At 32.0% G+C, this 21,314-nt stretch overlaps 1 protein-coding gene, 1 long non-coding RNA gene and 1 other non-coding gene across 11 annotated transcripts; all 3 read left to right on the forward strand.

Annotated features, from left to right (window-relative positions):
* The first annotated feature begins 6,104 nt into the window (after positions 1-6,104).
* LOC131612012 (cationic peroxidase 1-like) lies at positions 6,105-8,276 on the forward strand. Its single transcript, XM_058883826.1, has 4 exons — positions 6,105-6,355; positions 6,446-6,637; positions 6,781-6,946; positions 7,069-8,276. Exons 1-4 carry the CDS (start codon positions 6,143-6,145, stop codon positions 7,452-7,454), a joined length of 957 nt encoding a protein of 318 aa, XP_058739809.1. The 5' UTR covers positions 6,105-6,142; the 3' UTR covers positions 7,455-8,276.
* A 5,479-nt stretch (positions 8,277-13,755) lies between these two features.
* On the forward strand, positions 13,756-18,521 carry LOC131609458 (uncharacterized). 9 transcript variants are annotated; one of them, XR_009286212.1, is made up of 7 exons: positions 13,756-14,329; positions 14,421-15,558; positions 15,661-17,083; positions 17,208-17,283; positions 17,480-17,640; positions 17,723-17,799; positions 17,881-18,521. It is a non-coding gene; the product is annotated as an uncharacterized LOC131609458 (long non-coding RNA). The 9 variants fall into 9 exon arrangements; XR_009286211.1 differs by having other exon boundaries at positions 13,762-14,759; positions 14,956-15,558; XR_009286217.1 differs by having other exon boundaries at positions 13,763-15,558; positions 15,661-15,745; positions 15,942-17,083.
* Positions 18,522-20,432: 1,911 nt separating this feature from the next.
* On the forward strand, positions 20,433-20,526 carry TRNAY-GUA (transfer RNA tyrosine (anticodon GUA)). Its single transcript has 2 exons — positions 20,433-20,469; positions 20,491-20,526. It is a non-coding gene; the product is annotated as a tRNA-Tyr (tRNA).
* The last annotated feature ends 788 nt before the right edge of the window (positions 20,527-21,314 follow it).

Consider the following 21,314-nt stretch of genomic DNA (forward strand, 5'->3'; position numbering starts at 1 on the left):
AAAACAAACCTTCATTATTTTCATTAACAAGTTCAGTAAATTATTACACTTTAAATAGCTAGGTTTAAATGCTTAATGGTTCAAATCCACTTGCAAAAATATAAAAAGTCCATAAGGAATAATTAAATAAAACAAAACAACCATTAATAGAGATAGCAATTATTAAGCCAACTAGGCCTTTTAATTTATTTTTCTGGGCTTAAATGTTGCCCCACTAACAATCTTCTGGGGACCAAAGAAAATTTTAGTCATTTTCTCATTGCACCCTTGTATAATGTTGTCCCACTAACGCATTAAATATCATTTATGCTTAAATTTAGTCCGAAAATTCATCTCTGAAATCACTCTAGGATAAATTCGCAGAAACATTTCTGAACTATGCATGTGTGGAGTTAATTTGAAGATGCATCTCTGTATTATTTCCTGTGTTTTTTTCAAAACCAGTTTATTAAGATTGTGGTGTTTTCAATTCAAACTAAATTTAATTCGATTAAAATTGTCGTTATTTGTTTAAACGATTAATAAAAATGTACTATAGAATTGAGTAATGTGTTAATAAAATCGAATATAATAGTACAACAATTATTCTCTAAGTCGATGAAAAATAAACAAAATAGAATCAAAAGCATAATCTACCGAATATGCCTAACCCGTACACCCCAGATCTCTTATGCCTACGGTAACCCTAGGCATTATGTGCCTCGGTAAGAATGGAGCGCGCTAAAGCAACTGCTTCATCACCACCTCTCTCAAATAGTCCAGACTCGATGCCCTCTCTTGTCATCCACATAATTTTTGACAAATCAGCAAGATATAAAGGGCAAGATCATCCCTGGCATGCTCAATCTCCAAGAACTCCTCATGAGCAGGCCTAGGTGGACGTCCAGAGGCGTCTTGTGTCAAGTAAGGGTGTGACACATTTTAGAACAAAGTCATATAACCCTTAACATAACTCCTCTAAGATGTGGCTTCATAACTTAGATACTCCATTAGTACCATACGACTCTCAAAATCTGCCTGAATGTCATCCAGCTCTCCGCGGATAATATTGATAGGAGCAGCATGGATAGGGACCTCAGAATGTTCTGCACATACCCAAACTGTCGCATGCACCATTCGGGCAGATACATGCACATGGTATTAGTCCCACATGGAAACCATCTTGAGTATAAGGAAATATAGTTGAATTAAATTCTTTCCCGGTGAGTACTGTATGACATCTAGACAATATCATCATGCTGAGTTCGATCAATATACACATAGAAGGGCAAGATAACATTATTTCCTCTACTAGGGATAAACCAGCAAGCAAATGGATCACGTATAAAACCGTGAATGCGGTGATAGTGGACAAGGATCCATCTCTGAAAATGAATAAGAAAAAAAACATTAGTAACAAGTGTGAAAAAAAAGTTGTTTGTAACTTAATGGTGGGATTTGAAAATTACCGTAAGCAGGGTGTATGAGTCTGTCACTTGTTTTGTCGTCCATTTAAAACCTTCGCTCAGATTGGATTACATGCAAACCGAGCATGCGACACCCCAATTCCACTCGTGAATGGACTCCATATCAATGAAATATTTGAGGTAAGTCACATCCACGTAATTTTCACTTTTGTCCATAAACATGGACGTGCCAACAAAGAATATGAAGAAGCTCCTTAGGGAATACTCCCTGTGGTAGGCAACCCAAATATCATATGCGTCTGGGTGTTTGATTATATCCTAGTTATTACCATACAAATCTGTCAACCAAGAAAACTTGGCATGTGCACCCCTGGTGCTTTTACACTGTTCAAATGCTTCCGCATGGGTCAAATCCCAAATAAGCTACCATCATATCCACTACATCATCCTTGCTGGTCTTATAAAAAAAAGAAACCTTCCTTTGATGGGAAGGTATCAGAGGAAAGTTACATCATCTAATGTAATAGTCATGTTACAAATGGGAAGGTGGAAAGATGATGTTTCACTATGCCATCTCTCAACAAATGCAGCCTGCATACCATGGCTGATGGTGGTGTACCCGGAAGCACAAAGACCTACAAGCCTGGAGTTCAGGAGTGCATTTTGGAACCACTCTTCCTTGGGCTAATAAAGATTGTGAATCTTTCTTGCATGGTTCACAGATTTCAGACATTCATGTTCCTGATGAAAATAAAATATAATAGTCTCAGTTGAATTGTATTTGATTACAAAATAAAAAATAGCATCGTTCAAAAATATATATACCTCTCCGTCCCAGACATGTGGAGCTACATGCTCTCTAAAGAATACATTAAATAAGGGTTTTTGGACCCTCCTGGAAAAGGGTCTGCAATTGGGACTTCCTTGTCAGTTGGAACCTGCGGTGCAACTGGGGCATCTTCATCATGGGATGAAAAAAGATAGAAAATAATCCATACAGATCTCAGCTCATATACGCTAATATCTAAGCACATCACTCAATAACAGAGCCTCTCACCTCAGGTGAGCAGGATCTCTAAACCACCGTAAAACCCCACTATATTAGGCTTATCACCGCCATGGATAAGCCCTAACGACCCTATAACATAATATACCTACGAAGACCTCTGAGTGTCTCTTCCCTTCGCATGGGAAACACATACACGAGTACTTTTTGACTAGTACAAGATCTAATACCATACAATACTAGAAAGAAATAAACAACCTAAGAACATGCAAACTATACCGAAATTAAAAAAGAGGGATAAAGAGAATTGTACACTGATACTTATATTAGTTTGTTATGTCATTCTCGCTTACACCTAGTCCATTATCCAATGAAGAACCATTGTAAACTCATTATTCTTCCACTAATTGGAAACTCAAAAGTGCATATTAGTTACGATAGATAATCACATATAAACTAAAAACATAAATCAACTGTTAAGAAACTCAAATATCAATCTTGATTCTTCTTCTAACGTACACAACTCACTATCTTGCAATTTCTCAAGATCTTTACTCGACGTTGAATTAGTTCACTCTCTCAAAACCAAAGCACTCTAATATTTTATCCAATTGATCCTATCAAACTTTCCTTGTTTGAGCCTTTGAGGTACTAAAGGAACTAGAAACTCCAAAAAAAAAATTTATAGTGATCTTCACTTGATCTTACTTATATTTCCCTTTAAAGAAAAACCTCTTCTTTTTCTTCACCGATTATCAATCTCCAGAACAACCAAATAAAAAACTAAATCTTTAATCTAAAAGAAAAAACTCCATAAGACATTAGAACACCAATGAACATTCTCACACTAGATCTTTACAATGGGTTTTTGGCTAGAGGTAAAAGATGAAGATTTTCATAAAGAAACACATATACTTGTTCAAAAGCTCACAAATTCAATACAAGAAAAATATTTTCTTCAAGTTTTTATTGAGAGAAAGTTGTGTTTCAGTAACTTTATGAATGAGTATGCAAAAACCTCTTTGCAATATATGCACAAAAAATTTCAAGTAATGAGCTAGAGAAAATTTTAGTTTATATATGTGCTAGAGAAATGCACTAAAAATGCATAAAAGAGGTCATTTGATTTAAGTTAAGAGCAAGGAAAAATTACTCGAGTCAAGTAAAGGAATTGCTATTTTACGAGTTTGATTGGAGTCATGACTTGCTAGAAGCTAGCCCCTAATTTGATTCAAGAACTTTTCTAATTTGAATCAAAACCATTCATGATTCGAGTGAAGAGTGTCTATGACTTGAGTCAACATTAGAATACTCACCATCTAAAGATGTTGCATACAACTTACCATGTGATTTTTTTTAGCAAAAAATCAATTGGACATCCCGGATCACATGTCTTCATTTCTATGAGTTTAGAAGTTAAGAAAGTTATAAATTAAAAACATTGTGCATTTCAAAAACACATCAGAAATGATCATTTCTCACCATACAACAATGTTGTTTGTTCTTCTACTAAGCTACACAATGGCTTACAAGCTACTCAATTAGAAAAAATTGCAAATTTGTTAGAGAATGATGATATTGTAATTGGTAAAATTGAAAATGAAGTTGGTACTTTAAAACAAGTTGGAAATACCTGTTTGAGTTCACATTACAATTGTATTTGTAGTTTATGTATGAAGTAACTTGTTCAGTTTTAAAAAATTGCAAAAGAAAGAGGAAATTATGTTATACGTAAAAATGTTGATAGTTCTTACAACTACTTGAAGGCAATTTGATTTATACTTATTTTGTATTTGATGAAAGAAATTATGGGCATAACAGATATATTTTGTCAAGCTTTACAAAAACAAGATTAAGATGTAGTTAATGTTATGCGTTTGGTCAATTCAACAAAAGATCTTATTCAAGACTTGAGAAAAAATGGTTGAGATATGATGTTTACTAGAGGGGGTATCTTTTGGTGAAAAATAAGATATTGAGATTCCTGATTTTAATGATTTTCATTTAGCAGAAAGATATGGACACTCTCGTCTTCAAAAGAATAAACTCATAATTTAACATTATTTTATAATTGAAATTTTATTTACTACCATTGACTTAAAATTAAAAGAGAGTTGAAAAAAAGATTTGACGAGCAAGCAATGAATTTGTTAACCCTTTCTTGTGCTTTGTCTCTTAAAGATGAACATACTTATTTGATTTATACTTATTTTGTATTTGATGAAAGAAATTATGGGCATAACAGATATATTTTGTCAAGCTTTACAAAAACAAGATTAAGATGTAGTTAATGTTATGCGTTTGGTCAATTCAACAAAAGATCTTATTCAAGACTTGAGAAAAAATGGTTGAGATATGATGTTTACTAGAGGGGTATCTTTTGGTGAAAAATAAGATATTGAGATTCCTGATTTTAATGATTTTCATTTAGCAGAAAGATATGGACGCTCTCGTCTTCAAAAGAATAAACTCATAATTTAACATTATTTTATAATTGAAATTTTATTTACTACCATTGACTTAAAATTAAAAGAGAGTTGAAAAGAAGAGTTGACGAGCAAGCAATGAATTTGTTAACCCTTTCTTGTGCTTTGTCTCTTAAAGATGAATATAAAGTTTTTAACATTGATATTATTTCTACTCTATTTGAAAAATATTATACTATAGATTTTCTTATCAACGGAAGAATAATTTGCAATTTCAACTCCGATATTTTCTATTTGTTGATCATCAAACATCAAATTTGAAAAATTTATCAATTATTCAAGAATTATGTTCATGCTTGGTTGCAACCAAGCAAAGTCAAATTTACTTCTTGATTAATAAACTACTTCGCACGTCTTATCATGACTCTTCTAGTTTCTATAGCCACAACTGCGAGATCTTTTTCAACAATAAAAATTATCAAAACTAAGTTGAAAAACAAAATAGATGTTGAGATTCTAAAAGATAAACATGACTATTTATATTGAAAGAGAAATAAGTTCAGATATTTATACTTAATCTATTATTAATTATTTCAAATCACTTGAAACACGCAAAACATTATTTTAAGGTATTTTGAAGTCATGTAATTTAAATTTTTTTATGATCTTTATTTTAATGTAAATATTTTATATAAAATATAATTAATTTTTATTTAATTTTAGTGGTCATCCCAATTTTTTAATCTAGCTCCGTTAGTGATCAGTGGATGATCATAGTAATGGCCAATCTTTATATATTTGTTTTAAAATTGAACTTGTTAAAATAAAATATTAAAAAAAAAAAAAAAAACTCGACCACGCGTTAGACACATCCAAATAATAAATTTTAAATTGTAGAGGAAAATTTAATATATATGAATATTGGAGAAGGGAGATAACGTGCCCAACACATAAAAATTCAAATAATAGTTTGGGAGTTCGTATATAAATAAACACGTGACAAGTTCATCCATATAATCATAAGCCTCTTCAAAAACTAATTAGATTCACATTATCATAATTCATAACCATGGCTAAAATGATTATTCCAATTGTGAAAGCTTGTTTCGTAATCTTGATACTTTGTCAACGAAAATATAAATTATATGAAGAGTTGAGATACGATATCGTGCCTAATATATAAAAATTCAAATAAAAATTTGGGAGTTCCTATATAAATAGGTGACAAGTTGATAGATAGAAGCACACAATTAATCATAAGCCTATTCCAAAATTGATTAGATTCACATTATCATAACATAACTATGGCTAAAATGATTATTCCAATTGTGAAAGCTTGTTTCATAATCTTGAGCTTTGTTGGAATAGTCTCAGCTCAATTATCCCCTAATTTTTACGTAAACACGTGCCCTCTTGCGCTTTTAACCATTAGGTCAGGAGTACTTGCTGCTGTGGTAGCTGAAGCTCGCATGGCGGCATCACTGCTTCGTCTTCATTACAGTGATTGTTTTGTTCAGGTAGTGTCACTTCTTCTTCTTTCTTTTCAGTTTTTTCAATATCATAACTTCGCCATCACATATTCATCAATATCATGTATTCGATTTTAGGGTTGTGATGCATCAGTATTGTTAGACGATACGTCAAGTTTCACAGGTGAAAAAACAGCAACCCAAAACGCGGATTCCTTGAGAGGTTTTGATGTAATTGACAACATTAAATTTCAACTTGAAGCTGTATGTCCTGGTGTTGTCTCTTGTGCTGATATTCTTGCTGTAGCTGCAAGAGACTCTGTTGTCGTAGTAAGTAGTGGTGGCAACATTTTTAATGATTAATTTAAAATTGTTTTCGATATATTTGAATTTTTTCATTCAAGTTACAAAGTCATTTTATTGGATTGGTAGTAGTAATTAATAATGCAAAAGTAAAAATATTAAATTTTCAGCTAGGTGGACCTAGTTGGACAGTTCAATTAGGGAGAAGAGACTCAACCACAGCAAGTTTAGATTCTGCAAATTCAGATTTACCTGATCCGGATTCAGATTTAAACGATCTTATTACTGCTTTTTCAGGGAAAGGTTTCACTACCAAAGAAATGGTTACTCTATCAGGTAACTACAATTAGATTATTATCATCTGTATCTGTATCAGAGTCTATGCTTTAAAGATAATTATTATTAGTACTTTTGCAATGCATCTTATAACTTTTATTTGTAAATTAAAAAAAATTTAGGAGCTCATACAATCGGTGAAGCGCGTTGTATATCCTTCAGAGACAGGATTTACAACGACAACAACATAGATCCGACATTTGCAACATCATTGAAAGGAAGTTGTCCAACCTCAGGTGGTGACAACAATTTGTCACCACTTGACTCCACCACGCAAAACCTATTTGATAATTCTTATTATAAGAACTTGCAAATCCAGAGGGGTCTCTTACACTCAGATCAGGAACTTTTCAATGGTGGTTCCACAGATTCTCAAGTAGAGTCTTATGCTAACAACTTTGCAAGTTTTATGGCTGATTTCGCCAATGCAATGGTCAAAATGGGAAGCCTTAGCCCACTTACTGGGGACAATGGTGAGATAAGGCAGAATTGCAGGGTGGTCAATTAAGGTTTTGGGAGTTTTGAGAACATAATGATGATAATCAATGTGTGCTTTTATTAGTGTGCAGTTGTGTATTTATTATTGAATTGTCAATGTTTTCATAAATGTAACGTGCTTAAGTTTAATATGGATCAATTTTAATGTTTACTTGTGTAATGCATGGGGTATTATTATATGTAATGTGTCCCGTTTTTGTGCCGACATAAACTCTTTCATTCCAAACAATTTGGAGGCGGATAGTTATGGGTGGTGCATCAATCCGGAAAAGGAGTTTTCGGTAAGTAGCATTTCGGATATAGTTAATGATTCCAAATCTTTTGTTTGGCCAAACCACTTGTTTACTTTGTTGAAAGTGATGTGGGAGTTAAAAATTCCTCCTAAAATGAAAATTTCTGCTTGGAGATTTTTCATCGAAAAAATTCCTTTCAAAGATGAATTGTTGAAAAGAGGAGTTTCTTGCATCTTAAATTTGGATTGTGTGTTTTGTGATAATCATCCGGAAGTGTTTTCTCATCTCTTTTTTAGTTGTTATGTGGTGAAAGAGATTTGGACAAACATGTATGGTTGGTTGGGCATTAAGGAGGTCTTAACCGAAGCGGAGTTTTTGGATTTTGGAGCCATCCAAGACAAAGTGAAAAATGCTAATCATAGGTTGAAGATAAACATTGTTTGGATTGCTATTATTTGGTGTATTTGGATCATGAGGAATGCCATAATCTTCAAGGGGGAAGCTTTCAGTTTCGATGTGGTTTGTTCTAACATCATTTTTCTATCGTGGAGATGGTTGTCTTTTGGTTACCCTAAGTTTAGTGTCATTTATTACGAATGGTTCAAACTTCCATTATCTTGTTCTAACGCTATTTAGTGTATCTTTGTAAGGGTTGCACCCCTAGTGCGAGCTTTATAATCAATTGCTTATTAAAAAAAAATTGAGAATAGCTTACATGTGTAACTGTCATTAAACTCATATAATAATATAATAATAATTGCCACTTAAACAAAACATAACGTCTTATTGCTTTTCCACAATCACATTCACATGGGAGTTTTCTGCATATTCTACTTTTGTGATTTTTACGTTTTCCTCTTCTTCTTTTCATGTTATTTGATTTAGAGCGATTTTTTTTTTTACTTGTTTATGTGTAAGGCGTCGACAATTCTATTTTAAATCAAGTTCTTCTTCTTTATCAAATATAGGTAGAATGTCTCTATCTACTAGCTTGAAATGTTAAATAGTGCAACAACAAACGTTCGCTAACTCAGCTTGTAGATGGCGTTGACTCCACCACTACCACCATATGAGAGCATGGTTTCTCAAGTCTTTCAACACCTCCGGCAACTTCTCACTTTTGGGTGTTCCCACAACATCAAAGTATTTTTCAATACAATGCAACCACAATTAGGTATCACTGTTGTCGTCAAACTGTAGCATGTCTATTTTTCTCAACCGTAAATTTCTTGCCTCGGATTAAAACTACTCACATACTAGTTGATAGAAATCAACTAATTTATGAAGAAAAAATAGGGAAAATCCCTTTGAATTACAAAGTAGTATCACATGATTTCGAATGTCTGCACATCCTTAATGTCAAAATCCCCCTTATCCTATCAAATTCCATGATGATTGACTTTTCCCTATTTTCCCCTATTCATTCTAAACCTAAGCCTATAAAATGTAACTTCTCCTAATAATATAATAGTTGTCAATAAACTACTAATAATATAATAATTACCACTTAAATAAAACATAAACAATAATAAAACATAACAATATTAGTTGAGCGTTTTTTTTTAAGCAAGTTATATTAAAGAGAACAAAAGTTCACAGAACAAGAATACAAAGAAGGGGGGTTAATGCCCCGGATGAAGATTACCCACCAATTGAAACCTAACTTAAGTAAAACAAAGGGTTTTTGTCAAACTCATAAAAATAACAATTGGTATGGGGAATATTCCCAATAAAAGACCATCTCCATATGAGAGCTTTACAACTCCACACCACGTCACAGGAATTCCACACAAAGTTCTTAAAAATCATACAATTCCTACAAAGCCATATACTCCATAAAATTGCCAACCAAACACATCCCACCTTACCTTTACTAACTTTCTTGGATTTACAAAAAGATCTCCATTTCCAAAAACTCTCCTTAAAATCCACCTCTTTATAATTAGACAAACCAATCCAAAGAGTCATTTCCTTCCATACTTCATCCGCTTTTCGACATAAGAAGAAAAGATGGGCAGGAGACTCTAAATCATCATCACATAAAATACAACTAAGATTAGAGTTAGAAGGTAAAATACCTCGAATCTTTAACAAGTCCTTTGTAGGAATCCTATACTTGAAGCATTTCCAACCGAAAGCTTTGACTTTTAACGGAATATCACCCTTCCAAACAAAAGAAGCCACAAAGTCAAAACGATTAGGCGGACCAATCATCAAAAAATCTTTCTCCATAATGCTATAACAAGACGAAACGGTAAAAGACCCGTCAACCAACGGACGCCACACCACACGGTCCTTCACACCAACCACCGTCCTCGGATCCCCCGCCACCGGATGATAAGGATCCAACAAAGATCTCAACAAAACCACTTCACCCTCCAAATCCGAAGGGACTAAAGGAATCCCCAAATCATTCCACTCCCACGCGTCGCCTATCGAAGCTCCCATACAAGCGACGAAAATATCCTGTAATAAAGAAAAAGCAAATAAAGACGGAAATAACACCTTTAAAATTCCCTCCTTCATCCATAGAGAATGCCAAAAGGAAGTAGAATAACCATCACCAATCCGAAAAGAAACACCATCCACCAAAAGATCAACGGGCATTTTTTTCTCCAAAGACAAAATATCCGACCACCACACCGATTTCGAACTATAACCATCCACCTTACCTCCTTCAATAACCATCCTAATCTTGATGTCCCCATAGCGGGCTTTAAGCATCCGATACCAAATAGAATTAGAGTCCTCTAAAATTCGCCACTTCCATTTTAGAAAGAAGTGCCAAATTAAAATCTTCGAGTCTCTTAATACCTAAACCACCTTTTTTCGTCGGAAAACAAACAACATCCCAACCCACCCAATGAACGCTTCTCTTCTCCTCCGTTCTCCCCCAAAGGAAATTGCTTTGAATTTTATTAATCTCCCGAATAACCTTTTTTGGAGCCAAGTAGAAAGAAAAGGTAAAGATAGGTAAACTTCCAAGCACCGATTTCAAGAGAGTTAATCTTCCCCCAAAACTAAGTCACCTCCCTTTTCAAGAGCTCAAGCGCCTCCTAATATTATCGACCAAAGGACTCCAAAACTCTACCCTTCTAGGGTTAGAACCAATCTGGATACCTAGAAAAGAAAACTCTTTATCTTCCCTTTTGCAAGAAAGGAAGGAAGTTGCCACATCTAAGAAACGAGAATTAATATTAATACCAATAAGCTTGCTTTTGTTGAAATTGATGCCGAGACCCGACATCATCTCGAAACCTCTCAACACCGCTTTAATGGCCCACAAATGCTTCCAACTACCATCTCCAATCAAAAGAGTGTCATCCGCAAATTGGAGAATGTCGACGAAATATTTACCATTAACATCACAACCAACAAAATCCCCATTTTGCACCGCCTTATCAACCAAAATTTTAAGACCTTCCACAACTATAACAAAAAGAAAAGGAGATAAGGGATCACCTTGCCGAAGCCCCCTTTCAACCATAAACTCTTTAGTAGGACTACCGTTAACAAGAACCGACATCTTGCTAGAGAAAATTAAAACTTCCATCCACTTCATCCATAGCTCCCCAAAACCCATCCTTTTTAACATAAATCTAAGGAAATTCCAACTAACCTTATCGTAAACCTTTTCAAAATCCACTTTAAAAAGAAGACAACTCCAACCTTCCTTTGAAGAAAAATCCACCAATTCATTCGCAACAAGAACACCGTCAAGCAATTGACGACCCGGAACAAAAGCACTTTGGCTAGAAGAAACAACCGAATGCAATACCCTTTTAATCCTATCGGCCAACACCTTCGAAATAATTTTATAAATACAACCGACCAAACAAATAGGTCTATAGTCATAAATATTATTTGAAAGGTGAGATTCCGAAAAGAATTATAAATATATTTTATTAATATATTTATTCAATTTTTTTAAATATTTAAATTTTAAAATGAAGTAATAAAATTGTGACCAAATGATTTTTCTATATAATAATTTATTAGGAATGTAAAACAAATTAAACTAAATTTTTTTTTTTGAAGAAACAATTTAATAAATTATGTACTTTTTAAGCTTAATGCATCTATTGATCCCTTAACTTAATTTCAGGTTTCACTTTCGTCTTTTATTTAATAAGTGTTCATTTTAAGTTCTTTAAATCAGGTTTTGTTAATTACATTGGTCCTTTCCGTTAAATTTTCTTTTTCGTTAAATTTTATCAAAATTTGTTAAGTTGTGTAGACATGGCACTCCAACTCTATTTTTTTTTGAAAAGCCAAATAACTTTATTACTGATCAAGGCATAAGTGATGCCCAAATATACATATCAGTTTTAGGAAATAAAAAAACCATAACAGGATACATCAAACCAACCAAACAGCATAGCAGCCCCAGAAACAAATACACCAGAAACAAATAACAAATCATGTCTGTAACATATACCCCAACATGAACTCTACAAACACCAGATCCGAATCTCGCTTTAAAGACCGACAACGCCGCAGCTCCATGATTCTTCCGGCAATAACAAATTTTGGAAAACATCGCCTACACCTGGCACACACCTCCAACCTAATCCAACTCTATTAATTTGGCTGACTTGAAATTGTTTTTAATTAACATGCAACCTTATTCTCTCTTCCAAAAAAATCCCTATGCGTCACACCTCTCTCTCTCTTCTCCATCTATGTGTTTTTCTCTCCTTCTTCTTTACGTGAAAACCTTGTACCTTCTCCTTCCCAGAAACTCTTCCATCACCGCACTCTCCAAATTTTTCACAATCCTATCACTCTTGACACTACTAGAAAATTTGCTTTTAGTAATTAATTTAATGACTAAATTAGCCACCAAAATATGATATTCAAGAGCCAATTTTAAAAGGTCACTAAAATAAATCGGTCACCGATTTAGAGACCAAAATTTAGTAACCGAAATTTAAGTCATTGTAGTGACCGAAATAGCCAACCAAAATTTAATATTCATGAGCCAATTTTAAGAGGTCATTAAATCGGTCACGAAAAAATATTTTTATATACAATTTAATTTATATATAAAAATAAGAGACCGAAATTTCGGTCACCAATATTTTTTGTTTTCTTTTTCTATTTTTAATCTTCTTTATTATGTTATTATTTTCTTTCCATTTTTTTAAAAATTTTAATTCTCTTTCAATTTTTAATTTTTACTAAAATTTTCATATTTTTTATTGTTTTAACATATAATATATTTATATAAATATATATATATATATATATATATATATATATATATATATATATATATATATATATATATATATATATATATATATATAATATATATTATATTATATTATATATATATATATATATATATATATATATATATATATATATATATATATATATATAGATGTGAAGTGGTGTAGTGACAAGTTCTTATTAAAATATGCGGAGGGCACAAGTTCTATTCCTAGTTATCACAACTTTTGATTTTATTTTATGAAAAAAACAGAAAAATCGGTCACAAATTCGGTCACTAAATTCGTCGCAAAAGCTAAACGTATTAGTTACCGATTTTTAAGCTTTTTCGGTACAATCGGTCACGAAAAAATATTTTTATATACAATTTAATTTATATATAAAAATAAGAGACCGAAATTTCGGTCACCAATATTTTTTGTTTTCTTTTTCTATTTTTAATCTTCTTTATTATGTTATTATTTTCTTTCCATTTTTTTAAAAATTTTAATTCTCTTTCAATTTTTAATTTTTACTAAAATTTTCATATTTTTTATTGTTTTAACATATAATATATTTATATAAATATATATATATATATATATATATATATATAATATATATATTTATATTATATTATATTATATATATATATATATATATATATATATATATATATATATATATATATATATATATATATATATATATATATATATATATATATATATATATATATATATATATATATATATATATATATATATATATATATATATATATATATGTGAAGTGGTGTAGTGACAAGTTCTTATTAAAATATGCGGAGGGCACAAGTTCTATTCCTAGTTATCACAACTTTTGATTTTATTTTATGAAAAAAAACAGAAAAATCGGTCACAAATTCGGTCACTAAATTCGTCGCAAAAGCTAAACGTATTAGTTACCGATTTTTAAGCTTTTTCGGTCACTAAAAGCGAGTTTTCTAGTAGTGTGAACACGTTTTTCTTTCTTGCAACCTTCTTGATTATTTCTTTTTTTAGTTTTACATAAAGATTCATTGAGAACTATTTTGAAGAGATCGTTCACAGAGGATATATTTTTGCAAGAAGCCCAGATAAAAGATCTTGTTTGGATTTTAAAGTTTCAGTTTTTATAGTTCTTCAAATCTAGCAAATGAGTTTGTTTTTGTTCATGTTTTTTTACTCCATGTTTGGATCAAAATCTATGGCATTGTTCTAATGTATTTTTGCAATGTTCTTGTCATTTTTTCATATGTATTTGTTTTGTGTATTTTTTCAGGGTTAAGCAGGTTCAGCTTCCGCATGCAACTGTTGATCCAGAAAAAGAAAAATTGAAAAACTTGATAACAATATGAAGCTATTTTATGGGTTTTATAGTGTTTTACAGTGGGTTTTATAATGTTTTACATTTCTTGGTCAGTTTATGGGTTTTATAGTGTTTTTATATTTTATTTTGTTTTTGGAAATTGTTATTTTGTGATTAAAATTGGTGTAATTTAATTGCAGGAAGAGTGTGTGGGCTAATTATTGTTTATCATTTGATAACAACAAGCTCGCTTCAAGATTTGGGTGCGAGGAATATTTCTCAGATTTGTTCTATTCTAATGATGGTTAATTTGACTTTTTGAATTTTTTTTAATCTTAGAAGCTTAATTAATTAAGATTTAGGAATTTATTGTGGTTTTCATAATTGAAGGTTTTGTGTTGTATGTGTTTTCTAAATTTATAAGATCTTGTGTGTGGTTTCTTCAAGAATGCATGTAGCATGTCAAATTCTAATGGATTCAAGTACCGAAGTGGCTCGTATATATTTTTACAATGCCCAAAAGATTCTCCATTTGAATGGTGAGTGTGGTTCTTTTGTGAATTAGAACTTTTTTATAAATAGCATCTCAAATGGATTCTTAGTGCTTAATACTTTAATATAAAGTTTGATTATTTTTTCTGGAGAGAAAAAGAGATATTTGTGTTTATTATGTTCTAATTAAGATGTTACTAACTAATAAAATGTTACCTTTTTGATTGGATTTTATTTATGCAGATGTGGTCTTGACAGTGACAATTATTGTATAGTTCTTGTTAATATTGAGTAGAACACTTGTGATATTGTTAAGGGATGTGCATGGTCATTTGTGCTGCTAATTCATCATCAATAGATCTGAGTTGATTTCTTAATTCCTAGTTTGTATGGTGTGCATGGTCCTCTTTCCAAAACTTCTTTTCGTCTCTACACGACAATCTAAACAACCCTTTCTCTTCTCTTGCCCCAAGTTGTTTTTGGAACCCTAATTTTTGCTGACAAAAGCCTGCTTTCTTGATAATCTGCAATTTTCTGCTCTGTTGGAACAATGTCTCTTTCTCTTATACTTTAATTCAAATTTCAAACAACATAATTATTTTCTCTTTCTCTCTCGTCCTTTTTTTTTCTTTCTCTCTTTCTCTCTGACCTTTTATTCCTCTTCTTCTTTCTTTTCATTTTCATCTTCATCTTCCACTTCTTTGTTCTTTCTTTTCTTAACTTTGTTTTGATGTACTGTTCTACTATTATAAATAACTTAAAATGCAATAACGGGTGGAGATTCAAATGAAGAAGGAAGAGCAGTGGATTTTCAAGAGCTGCTTCTGTGTATAGAGGTGTGACAAGGTATGGCCTAAAGTGATTTTCTTGCTGTAATTAAATTCAGTTTTTTTGAATGAATAGATGAACAATTATTGAGCAGTGTTTATCTTTTTCTTCTTGTCTCAGTTTTTCAGACACCGTCAACATGGAAGGTGGAAGCCTCGAAACGGAAGGGTTGCTGGAAACAAAGACTTGTATCTTGGTACATTTAGTAAGTTCTCTTACCCTCCCTCGCTAATTTGAACCCGTTTGCTTTGTCAGCTTAGCGAGTAAGGACCATTTTGCATATTACATATTGTTATGATCAATGATCATCTTTGGCTGTTAAATATTAAATCAGTTATGTGGTCTTTGTTCTTATGAGTTTTGTCAACGTTTTGTGGATGACGACAACAATTTCTATTGAGGATGTAAGAAGATAAGTGAAGATATTGTGAGTTATGACTGGTCATCCAAATCTGGTACAATTCTATGAAGCCTATGAAGACAATGAAAATGTTTATATAATTATGCAGTAAGTTCTTATTACCCATATTTTTTGTCATAACTTTACTTGTACCTTCATGGTTCAATGCTACTGAAAAGTTTGCGCATGTTTTGAAACTCATAAACTCACTTTGCCATTGATTGAGAGACTATCAGATTTACAAAAGCTATATGAAATTATTGTGTCAAAATTTTGTTTATCCATCAATGCTTGGGTAATCGAGGTTTCTGTTTTTAATGAACCTTTTGCAGTCTATAAGGACTTTTCAAAGGATTTACATGATGCAGAGTATTGATTTGGTTATCGTGAGAGGAGCTATGGTAAATTAAATGATTTTCCTTTCGCCTATAACGGAATTTTTGCTCGACAACACATTTACTCTCTTCTGAGGTTTGGTTATGTTTTCTAAAACATTGTGGTTATGCTCACATTGCATAATCATATACACTACATATGGATCATAGAAGGACCTATTGTGGATGTCCTGGTTTTAATAAGAAAATAAAATCCTTGCAGGTGTAAGTCATTACTTATAATCCCTCAGTATCATACTCTGACATTCATTTAGTAGCTTCTGAAATTGCTCTAACCATCTGTAGATACAAAGATGTTTCTGAGGCTGGTGTCTTCCTTCTTGATTAACAACTTTATGCGCGTTCGAAATATGTATGACCCATTAATCCTCTTAGAAAATATAACTACTTGTGTTTATTTGTTTGTTATAGGTGATGAGCAGCAGTTTTTGCAGTTACAATCTATTTTCTTTTAAGTTTAGTCATACTTGTGTTTTGACATAATTAGCAAGCCATGATAATACTGAGAAGCACCTGCATTGATGGGTGGTATCTCACTGATGTAATGGGGTGAACATGGATATCGAATTTCTGTTATCGAGGGTAAATCCTCATAGAGATTATTTCATTCTCTTTTTGAAAATGGTGTCTTAGTAGAGGTGTTTCCAGAACTGCATACATCAGGCAAGTGATTTATGGGGAAGACCGATTGCTCATTGTGCAGTCAGAAGAGATTGATGAGCTTAAAATGCTGCACCTTAAACTTCCAGTTATGTGTTTGCTTAGTTCCTTATGTTCTTTTCTCATTTTTACAGATCCGTTCTATTCGGTTGCTTGGATATTTCTTAATCTAAGTAATGCTTTATTAAATTTTATCTTATGTTGTGTTGCAGAGACACTACAAAGCACCATCCATTGATGAAGACAAACGGTTCCAGCCATTCGCTTCAGTATCTTACCAGAACATATGTAGGGCAACTTGCATTTTTCCCTCAATCTTCTTCAAGTCTTGAATTGCTTTCAAGTTTTCCTTTCTCTTTTATATAATCACACCACACACCGACCTCAATTGACGGCGCTTTAGGATGTTATGTGAAAACTTCCATGAGTTGCTTGATAGGTTTTGTATGGTATATAGGCTGACTGTTAGTGAATTTAAATGAAGTGCAGGAGTTTGATGTTTGTGTGGACCGGGGTTGATACGGTGCAAGTTACGGTTTTGATTTGGTTTTCTTTGTTCTACTGCGGATTTTGGCACTGTGATGCAGGGTGGGACTGACACGGATTGGTTTATGGTCGATAGCATTGGTCGTTTGAATAATTGGGGTAACACTTTCGTTGCCTACTATATATCATGTGTGTGAGTATATGATGACTACTGATGGCTTTGGTGTGTTTCTATCATTAGGAGAAGCCCATTCAATCAAAGTAGAGAAGATATTGTTCAAGGAAAAGTCATTATACCAAGAGGTCTTGGTTTTTTAGGTTTGGCATCTTCTTCCTATATTGTCATCTTTAATTCTACCTATAAGTTAGAAGTCATTAACACTTATCTTGTTTTTACAGTCTGGTGACACAATTCTCATTCAAGATGCAACGGGAGAAAAGGTTAGCAAGTTTAATCAATTTGCTACATCATTTTTTGGTGGCTTTGTGGTTGCTGCTACTTAGGCTCCACATTTAGCTACAAACATAGTTGTCATTATTTTGGATTCAGTAGAGAAATCATCCAAGGGAGGATTTTGAGCTTCTTCATTAAGCTCTTGGAAGAAGTTGGAGGAGAAGAAAAATTAACTGGCACTAAGGTAGCACATGAGGTTGATGCAATAGGAAGAACAGCAGTGACAACAATGTTAGCTGGATGCACTGCAACTTTAACGACGTTGTTGGGTAAACGCGTGCAAACTGGTCATTGGAATGTTACCGATGTATGTAACGGTCTTCTTAGTGGTTTTGCTGCTATAACCGCAGGTTGTTCTGCTATAACCGTAGGTTGTTCTGCTATAACCGTATGATGGGACAATGGAGAGATTAATGGTGTTCACTGAGTTTTATATCTGTTGCTACGGTTTAGAAAGATAGTTGTTCAAAATAAGCCTTGTACCGATGTTGGTTCTATTAACATGATAAATACACATCAATAGAAGAGAATTGTGATGATATGAAAAATGTTAAAAATGAATATTGGAATGAACAGATTAAATTCAGGTACTGATGATGCTACGATGAACTGAACTTTTGTCTTGACATAGCAATCTTAATCCTCACATCTCAAAAAGGGGTCATTGATAAGGTTACTTTTTCCCACTTGGGATCTGTGATGGAATTTTTGGACTGTAGTTAACTTAAAACTGTTAGTCTTCAATGACACTACACACCATTCATGAATTTGTTAATCAAATTAATTATTCATAAACAAAAAATCAATAAGAACATAGTGTGTCCCTCTATATTTGTGTTTGTATCAGTTACTGATCAATGCATATTAAAACACAGCAGAGTGTACCAATGTAGCAGTGATTGAACATTGCTCTTTCTCACTCAATCCTTATTTTCCTCTATATTTTCTATGTTTGCAGTGTATGGTGTCTGAAAAAGTGATAGTAATTTGAGAGTAAAATGTTTAATGAAATACTGTCAACTTTTGAATGAGTTAAGAGAGAAATAATTACGTTTAAGGTTCTAAGAGAAAACAAAGACTAGGGCATAATTTTTTTATACCAAGAAAAAACATGTTTATTAGGTTTTCAAATCAATGATAAATGCCACTGACTATAACTTTTATTGCAACTCTTTATTATGGCACAATAAAAGTAAATTAAAGCAAAGAAGGAATTGAAGGATGGATTTTCATTGTTGTCATTTTTATTCTTTACTTTCACTATTTACTAGAAAATACACCTCGCAAATACTGGAAAGAGTTTATTAATCTTCTTTATGCTTTATCTTGTATCATCACCATTATGGGTTTGTGTATATTGAAAAGATTTGCCAAATTGTAGTGTAACACATAGTGCGTGTTGAAATTAATTCACATTCAAAATTAAATTGACCTATGCGTCTCTATTATATAAATTTGTATTATATTTTTAAATTGAGTTTAACTTATTTATTAAAAAAATCAACTTTATTGTATAAGTATGTGTTAAAACCTCAAGTAATGAAGAGGAGGAAAACGTATTTTGAGATTTGGTGGTGGTGCCTGACGAGAAAGTCGTTGGTGTCGGATTCAGAGAGGTGACGGTTAAACGGTCGTTGGCGAAACGGGAGTATTGGCGGTGATGGGCAGATGACGACCAACAAATGTTCCAGAGCTAGACGCAATGGCAATCCGACTTGGACAATTCGCGAATATTGAACTTTGTTAATTCGATTTGCAGATTTGTTCTGATTAATGGGAACAAGAAGTTACTGATCAAAATATTGAATAATAACGGGAACATGAAGTTCCTGATCATATATTTTTATTAATATGTCTAAACAAAATATAATATTTATTATTTTTATAAACGGGAAAAAAATGAAGTTACTGATAAAAATATTGAATATTAACAGAAACATGATGTTACTGATCAAAATATTAATATTAACAGGAACATGAAGTTACTGATCAAAATATTGAATATTAACAGGATCCGGTTATATGGGTCTTTCAATAAATAGCCAATTCATTTTATGGATTATAATCCATACATTTTCTTTACACATATTATTTCTCAATGGAACATCTACATTTCTTAAATGCATCCTTAGATGTATTATTAAATCTAAAACAATATAAACTTTATTTTCTTAATAACTTTTTATTTTTATATTCAATTTTTTTAATATTATTATTTTTATAACTTTTCTAATTTTAACACTAATTTAATCTTTTATTTTTCTCAATCCAAATACGCAAAAACGATGGATACCCGTGCGAACGCACGGGTATCATACTAGTTTTATTGAAGGTACACATTACAGAGTACCTATTAAAATTGCTGAATATAATAAAATAGCAAAAGTTAGTATTTCAAAAAAGAAGAGAACAAAAATTTAAAATATTAATGTATGGGATATGATCAGAAATCAGAATTTTCAGAAGTATAAACATTATTTGCAAAAAGATAAACATCCCGACCTTAGCTCAGTTGGTAGAGCGGAGGACTGTAGTTGGTAATATGCCGAATAGAAATCCTTAGGTCACTGGTTCGAATCCGGTAGGTCGGATTAGTTTTTTTATTAACTTTCAGACGTTTTCTTTTAATTCAAAATAAACTGTATCATATTATGCCGGCATGAAAAAAAATATGCAGTCCCTCGACCAGTTCAATCCACAATCAGTCAAAAACTTTTTATTCAACATTTTTGGTCAAAAGATTTTATATTTAATTTGTTATAAAATAAAAAAAGAGATCCTATATTTTAACTCTTTGAAATACTATTCAATCAAGAATTGGTCTGTGCAGTGTGCATTATCTGAGACCTGCAAAGTTAGAATCATTTCAACAAGTTTATGCTTTACAATTTTGGATAAATATAAAAGGTCATTACTCAAAAAAATAAAATAAAAGCTCGGTCAAGGTAAAATAGTTATATATGTCAAAGCTCCTTTTATTGACGATTATTTGGACTTCAACTCTCTTTTAAATAAATTGAGGGAGAAGCTTTCATTACCCTTCAACATAACTTTAGATATTCATTTACACTCCAAAAACGTGACACTTTTCTTAATAAAAATTATCTCAATATTGATAACGTTGTTTGATATTGAAAGTCTTATATCATCATTTCTATAATAAAAACTAATAATTAGAAAAAATATCAAGAAACTAATCTAAAATAGCACAATTCTTTCAATTTTAACGAAATGATTATATTTAAAATATGAGAAGTGACAGAAACACTCTTTTTTTTAACACTCAACATTCATTATTTTAAACTGTTTAGAAATACTTTAACTGTTCAATCAAAATCAAACTTTGTGATATTCAATTTTTTAAAAATATTTAATTATT

Source organism: Vicia villosa, linkage group LG6 (genome assembly GCF_029867415.1).
Source record: "Vicia villosa cultivar HV-30 ecotype Madison, WI linkage group LG6, Vvil1.0, whole genome shotgun sequence".
NCBI classification, from domain to species: Eukaryota; Viridiplantae; Streptophyta; class Magnoliopsida; order Fabales; family Fabaceae; genus Vicia; species Vicia villosa.

What these genes read in the sequence shown, in the direction of transcription:
- LOC131612012 (XM_058883826.1), top strand. Translation starts at nt 6,143, where the DNA reads ATGGCTAAAATGATTATTCCAATTGTGAAAGCTTGTTTCATAATCTTG. An exon ending in ACAGTGATTGTTTTGTTCAG is followed by an intron (nt 6,356 to 6,445) that starts GTAGTGTCACTT and finishes ATTCGATTTTAG; the next exon opens with GGTTGTGATGCATCAGTATT. An exon ending in AGAAATGGTTACTCTATCAG is followed by an intron (nt 6,947 to 7,068) that starts GTAACTACAATT and finishes AAAAAAATTTAG; the next exon opens with GAGCTCATACAATCGGTGAA.